The 7,656-nt window shown below is 29.5% G+C and overlaps 2 protein-coding genes across 18 annotated transcripts in view; both read right to left on the bottom strand.

The window, feature by feature from the left end:
* Positions 1–7,656, bottom strand: part of LOC106788730 (longitudinals lacking protein, isoforms A/B/D/L-like) — a 267,171-nt gene that overhangs the window by 115,001 nt on the left and 144,514 nt on the right. Inside the window, exon 7 of one of the 17 annotated variants that reach the window (XM_014752227.1) lies at positions 2,641–3,335. The exons of 14 other annotated variants lie outside the window; for them this stretch is intronic. In XM_014752227.1, the coding sequence (XP_014607713.1) occupies positions 2,656–3,335 (680 nt within the window). In that variant the 3' untranslated portion in view covers positions 2,641–2,655. Of the gene's footprint in view, positions 1–2,640; positions 3,336–4,304; positions 4,658–5,668; positions 6,396–7,656 lie in introns of those variants that run through there. 2 more of the 17 variants (XM_014752266.1, XM_014752259.1) reach the window with 2 other exon arrangements.
* Positions 16–1,933, bottom strand: LOC106788735 (zinc finger protein Xfin-like). Its single transcript, XM_014752272.1, has one exon. It carries the CDS (start codon positions 1,699–1,701, stop codon positions 1,078–1,080), a length of 624 nt encoding a protein of 207 aa, XP_014607758.1. The 5' UTR covers positions 1,702–1,933; the 3' UTR covers positions 16–1,077.

The raw sequence follows: 7,656 nt of genomic DNA on the forward strand, positions 1-7,656 counted from the left end.
AACACATATATATATATATATATATATATATATATATATTTAACAGAAGAAATATTTATTCTAGATATTTCCCGTTAATTTTCACTCGTTCAAACACCACGTCTGGTGTCTGGGGCTTTTCTTATTTTTGTTTATTTTTCTAATAAATCAAACAAAACAATCAACTAGAATATTGCTATAGGAAAAATCTAATTTCATTATAATATTTTCTAGCTAAAGATTCACGCATACACGCACTTCCGTACATTGACTATATTAAATATAATACACATATTTGAAAATGTTTTTTTTTTTAATTTTTTTTTTCTTTGTTTCTTTTCCTATATCAGAAAGAAATCATATCTAAGAGATTATCGAGTGTGACATGATTAAAAGGACCTAATTTATCTTATCAAAATGTAAGAGTGAACGTAGTATTGTAACCGAATATTTCAAATTAAGTGCAATTTCTATATGTATATTTGTAAATATTTATATGTTCCTCTTCGTTGATTTTTACACGATTGCATTCTAATAAAAAAAAAAAAACCTTGACTCCTGACTTGAAACCTTGACTTTGATATCCTAATAAAATGTAAAAATCTTAACGAATGAAACAAACAATAAAAGAATTAATATTGTCATAGAATAAAAACAATGATTGTAAGTAGAATTATTTACTTAATTATTAACAAACAAGAGAACCATCGAATAATTGCAATCCTAATCGCGATTGTAAAAGAAAAAAGAAAAAACCTAAAAAGCACGAAGGATTAAATAATAATAATAAAAAATAATACCTTAGAATAAAAATCAAAATTATAAGGCATAATTTCCTACAATCTATCTAAACAAAATTGGACGACAATCGAATTTAACAATGGCAAAACTTAACACGGAAATCCTAACGAATTAGATAACAAACGAATTGTGTATAAAATCATAATTAATAAAATAAGAATGTCAAATAAATTTCTATATCATAATAATGAAATATCGAAAACCGAATAAACCAGAACGACATTAACGAAATAAAACTAAACGATAATAATACTAAAAAAAAAAGTCAAGAAGAATGAAGCAATGAATTTTAATCCCCTAATGTTTGGTTCTTACGTGACGATCCAAATTACTTTTCTGTGCAAATTTGGATTTACAAATTGGACAACTAAATTGCGGTTCTATTCCGCATTCGTAATGTTGATGCCTCCAAAGTGAAGTGAAAAATGCGTAAGATTTACGACAATTAGGACAAATGTGCCTACTCGTTGATCTTTTTCTTTCAACGATGATACTAGCCATACTATTGGTAGTAGGAATAATTGTTGTTTTATTCGACAATGAAGAAGAAGAAGAAGATGAGGAAGATGACGACATAGTAATTGAGTTGGTGGATACACCAGCAGCCAATGTAGTTTTAGAATTTGGATTATTGGTGTTAGTTTTCTGATTGTTTGTTGTTCCATGACGATTGTTCTGTTGTTTGTTGTTACACTCGAACATCTTGTGCCTTACCAATGATGCCTTTAACGCGAAAGTTCTTTGACAATCATTGCAAATGTATTTCCGCGAACCCCATAGTCCCGTACGTTCATGGTCATCTGTCATAGTCATCGAACGAAGACATCTCGTGTACATTGCAACACGCGAAGTCGATGGTAAAGTTGGTACCGTCCAATTGGACGAATTGTAGGCCGATATTATTTCAGTTGTTGTTGTCATTGTCGTTGTTGCTAATGATGGTGGTGGTAGTGGTGGTGATGGCGTATCTGTAAAGCAAAAATAAACAAAATATCGATTTTAGCATCGTCTCCTTCTTATTTTTTTTCTTATTTGCGAAAATTTTTCGATGCACCGTCATCGTTCTAACTTCTGACGTTTGTTTGTTCATACTTGTTTGTTTTTTTAATTCTAACACACGCATACACTTTCTCTAACTCTCACATTCATATCATTTATGCATTTAATGATGATGATGATGATGATGATGATGATGATGATGATGATGATGATTACACTTTTATTCATCAAAACATTTTGGACACTCTTGACGATTATTTTTTGAACTTCTTTAAACCTGGCAGATCATTTGAAGCAATCTGGAAACAATATATTCTCATGATTTAATTTTAGATTCGTTGATGTATTAATCCTGAAATGTTATTTATTATAACACATTTTTAAAGATTAAATTTATTTTATTGAATAATTGATAATGGAAACATAATGCCATTCCTGAATTATTATCACATCTGGAAAAAAATCGGTCTTATTATTATTATTATTTTTCAATTATACATTTATTTATTAATTATAATATAAAAACACAAATAGAATCGTATTATTTGAAAGTTGGCTAAAAGAACAAGAAAAGAAAAAAATAAACACACTTAGCATATAGCATTATATCAATGATTCGTCATTAGTTTGTTGTTTTTTCTTACAGGATTACACACTTTATAAAATATATTTAATGAAAACGAAAAAAAGATAACACTTTCCATCTATAGGACAAAAAAAAAGTAATCCCGTTTTACAGTTATGTAAAACTAAGAACAGAATAGAGCGATTGCATAATAAGTAGTCTCGATGAAAAATAAAGAAAAAGATAAAAGGAAAACAAAAAGAAGAAGAAAAAAGTGTAATACGTATCAATAATACAATTGAACAATAAACCTAATGAAGAGTTCTTAAGTGACGAGTTAAGTTTCCCTTTTGGGAAAATTTGTTTTTACAAATTGGACAAATAAATTGCGGTTCAATACCGCATTCGCAACTTTGGTGTCTTTTAAGTGACGTCAAAAACACGTAAGTTCTATGACACTTAGAACAAATGTATCTTATATTTTTTCCTTGTTCTGTTGTACCACTCGGCGTATTAGAAGTAGAAGTAGTAGTAGAAGTAGAAGTAGAAGTAGTAGTAGTAGTAGAAGTAGTAGTACTAGAAGAAGTAGTAGAAGTAGTAGAAGCAGTAGCAGTAGTAGAAGTAGTTGAAGTATTGGTTGTTTCCGTGGCACTAATCGTAGCCGGATTATTATTACTAGACGGTGATTTAGGTTTTATTTCCTTTCCCTTTCCGCGTCTTTTCCTTTTGTTGTTGCAATCGAACATCTGGTGCCTGACCAAACACGCCTTCAATACGAATTTTCTATTGCAATCTTTGCAAACGAATCTACGGGTGCCCCATAGTTCTTTCCGTTCTGGAACATCCGTTGACATAGAAGTCATCGATCGTAGACATCTCGTGTACGTTATAACACGCGAAGTTGATGGCAATAATAGTGGTAACGTGTAATTGGCTGAACTGTAGGCCATCATAGTCGTCATAGTAGTCGTCGTTGTTCTATTTGGTGTATCTGTAAAGAAAAAATAAAGAAATATCTATTTAAACATTGTCAAATTATTTTGTCTTTTTTTTTTGTTCTTTTTCTTTTCTTCCCGATGTGGGATCATCGTCATCGTTCTAACATTTGACGCTTGTTGTTATGCTTATTTGTTCGTTTTTTCGCTACTTCTTTTTTATTTTTCATTCACACGCACACATACAATTTCTCAAACGTACCCTAAAAATACTCTTTCTCTCTCTCTCTCTCCCTCTCATTCGTATCAATTACACGTTTAAATGATGATGACAATTTTATTCTGATCGAAATATTATTTCAACATTATTCAAAAAGAATTCATCGAATTTTGTTTTGTCTTTAAAAAAACTGGTTGTTGTTGTTGATAGATTGAAACGAATTTAAAAATTTATCATAGTTATATATATAGAGAGAGCTTTTAGTATAGACTCGTTGATATAGTCATTATCATTAATAAAGTGTTATTATACATTTTGGAGATTGAATTTATTTTATTTAATAATCGGTGATAGAAACATAAAGTCATTCCTGAATTAATATCACATCTTGGAGAGAGATCGGTTTTTTATATAATAATTATTATTATTATGATTATTATTATTATTTATTTATTTATTTATTTATTTATTTATTTTATTATCCTAATTAGTGAAACACAATAGGATCGTACACGTTCGTATCTAATTATTTGTTTGTCGGCTTAAAAAAAAGAAAGAAAGCAAAAATAAGAAACCAATTAACGCATTCCACCTGGATAATTAATCTTTCTTCCAGGTGTGAGAAAGAATAAAAAGAAAAAAGGGAAAACGGGATGATGGACGAGGGGGAACGAGGGGGAGGTGAGGGGGGTTATGAAATAAAAATAAAAAAGAAGAATAATTTTTTAGGATCAAAAGTGTATGATTAAGATGGTATACGATTCATTTTTTTTGTTCTATTTTCTTTTCTTTGTTTTTGTTTTTTTTTTGTTTTTTTTTTTTAAGAAAATTCCGAATAATTAACGAAAACGGATGATCCTTGAACGTTTTGATTTGAATTGAAATCCCCGCTTGCGTTGGAATCGTACGAAGTTTGACGATGAACGTATCCGCCACCATATTGAATGTTTTGATCGAGAAGATGTTGATGACGTGCCAATACGTGTTTGGTCAAGCTATCCTTGTATCTGGTACGATGTTCGCAAAAGTCGCAAGGAAATTTCGGTTCGATGCCGCATTCGAAATCGTGATGCCTCTTCAAATGATGCTTGTGTTTGTAACTTTTCCCGCAGGTCTCGCAGGTGTGCTTAAATCTTGCCAATGGATATTTCCCGTCGGCTGAAACAAACAAATTTATTGATTCCTGGTTAATATTTTTCAATAAACGATTCGATTAGATCTATCATTGAATGAATGTGAGTAGAAGAAGTAGAAGAAGAAGAAGTAGTAGTAGTAGTGGTAGTAGTAGAAGTAGTAGTAGTAGTAGTAGTAGTAGTGGTAGAAGAAGAAGAAGAAGAAGAAGTAGACTTCCAATCGTAGAACCTTCAAATATATCATCCTCGTTGGATCGTCACGATTGATAACAATTTTAATATGACCATGTTTCCCACTGCTACGATTACAAACATTTTGGACGATATAGAAACAAAATATGCAAAACATAATGGAAATTATAAAGGAACGAAATAGTTTGAAATGAAATATGGAAAATAAGGTATACATTCATACGCACGCAAGCACACAAGTACGCACGCACAAACACTCGTTTACGTAAGTATGTGATGATAAAGAAATAAAATAATACGAAGAAATAGAGAAAAAGAAAAATAATAGATGAATAAGTGAACTTTGACGTATAGTTGAGATCCTTCGGGAATTAAAACTTTATTTTCAATCTTTTTTCATATTGATAATAACTCATTTTATAGTTCAACCAAATCGAACATTGACCTGGCCAACAAACAATACCATATTCGCAAATTTTACGTAACCACCGTGCGGAGAGTGTTGGGAATATAATTGGGAATTAAAATTTCTTTCTTTTTTTTTTTTTTTTTTTTTTTTTCTAAAAAAGTACAGCTTTATTTATATTATAAGAAAGGAAGACAACATATCATGAAACGTCGTAGTTAAAAGCGATTAATCGTATTGACAAGTCACCATGATTTTATCATTTTTTAAAAAAAATATTTCTCGTTGTCATAATGTTTTAATAANAAATCGAACATTGACCTGGCCAACAAACAATACCATATTCGCAAATTTTACGTAACCACCGTGCGGAGAGTGTTGGGAATATAATTGGGAATTAATTTTTTTTTTTTTTTTTTTTTTTTTTTTTTTTTTTTATGGGTTTAACAGCATAATCATTTTCATGGTAAATCGTATAAACGGAACAAGTTAGAAAGCGTCGTAGTTAAAAGCGATTAATCGTATTGACAAGTCACCATGATTTTATCATTTTTTAAAAAAAATATTTCTCGTTGTCATAATGTTTTAATAATATCTCTTTTTCCATTAACTGTATTAATCCTATAATCTGATATTTATTGTAAGAAGAAGAAGAAAAAGAAAAAGAATAAGAATAAGAATAAGAACACCACACACCGTGATCTTTTCTCGTTTCCTTATTTCCAATTGTTCTCGTTATAAAAAAAAAGAAAAAACTCATAAATTTCATATATCACTCTTTCAATCTCTAATACAATAAATATAATAATTCAAATTCACATAGGATCGTTTTCAGTATCCATATTAGTATGATTCAAATTAGTAATATTAGTAGTAGCAGTAGTAGTAGCAGTAGTGGAAGGACGTGGTACGAATCCATGTCTTTTATGTTTCAACATATGAACCTGTAGATACGATTTGTATGTTGCTTTGTAGGGACAAAATGCGCACGGATGTTTAGGCTGTTTGCCGCATTCGTTTGTCACGTGTCTTCTCAGATTTTTTTCCTGATGATAACGACGATCACAAGTACCGCATGCGAACCTTCCTTGACCCCTCGATCTTCTGTGATTACTTTGATGATGGCTTTGGACTGTCACGTACCACCTTCCCATTTTCTCGTAATCTGTAAACACGTATGATCGTATGCGTTAATTATTTTTTTTTCTACACAACTTTTCTACATTTTTTTTTTCTATTTTTTTTTTTTTTTTTTTTTATTTATTTCTTTTCTTTTTGTATGCCACACCTATACGAGATTCTGGTTCAACGAGAAAGAGAAGAAAGATAAAAATAAAAAAAGAAAAAAAAAAAATAGAAGAAGAATGTAGAGAAATAAAAATTTATAAAAACAAAAAAGAAATATATATTTGTGTACGATGTATATATGTTATCGTTGAAGCGTATAATTTGGTTAACTCATAGAAACAAAAATCCTGGTCTTGCACGAAATAACTGTACTTATCTATTTAGTTGTTTTTTTTGTAATGTTTCTTTTTTTTCTTTCTATAAAATAATTAAGTAAAATAACGAAGTAACAAGCGAAGAATTAGTGTTAAAGTATGAAATTGAAATTTGATTTGTCTTTAAAGTTTACTTTTCTTTCTATAATAATTCTCGTAGTGTTATATAATATTCTTATCTTTTTTTTCTTGTATTTTAAATAAACCAATGTTACGTTAAATCGTATTTGTTTCGATTGGATCTAATCTATGAATTATATTTCAATTTATCAATACTTTAACAATACTCGCCTATATTGTTCTAATTAAAAAATATATTATTTTGTCTTCTTCCATACTTTTAACAGATCTAAATAGTTATTTCATGATTTAGCCGATTATTTTATGAATTATTTCAATTATACGCTTTTTAACATATATGTATATATACAAGTATACGAACACAATGCAAAAAGGATGCTAAATAAAAAAATAAAAAAAAATAAAGGAATGATTATTATCTTTCGTTAGCCTCTCGTCTTTCCTTTAGAGTTTAATTTTTCATTTTACGTTAATATCACCCAATGAGAATATCTGAGTAACATGCAACGAGATAAATGAGATTTCCTGTAACCATCAACAAAGATCCAATCAGTAAAACATTGAAGTATAATAAGGATAATAATGATAACGTATAAAAAAATAACAAAAAAAAACAAAATATATAAATCCTATAATAAAATAATCATCGGTTGGTTTTTCATATCGATCAGAATTTTGTAACAAATCTGTCAGAAAAAAATGATATAAATCTTATAAACATTTTTCGAAAGGATATTCCTTTCGGATTTCCAAAAAAAAAAGAAAAAATGGTGAAAAACATATTTCTTCGCGCAACACACGCACACACGCACACGCATACACTCGCGCACGTATGCAATCATC

This window comes from Polistes canadensis, unplaced genomic scaffold, assembly GCF_001313835.1.
Source record: "Polistes canadensis isolate GaletaPanama2010 unplaced genomic scaffold, ASM131383v1 scaffold_152, whole genome shotgun sequence".
Lineage (NCBI taxonomy): Eukaryota > Metazoa > Arthropoda > Insecta > Hymenoptera > Vespidae > Polistes > Polistes canadensis.

Excerpts from the sequence above, each read along its gene's own strand:
- LOC106788735 (XM_014752272.1), bottom strand. The coding sequence starts at position 1,701 with ATGACAACAACAACTGAAATAATATCGGCCTACAATTCGTCCAATTGG.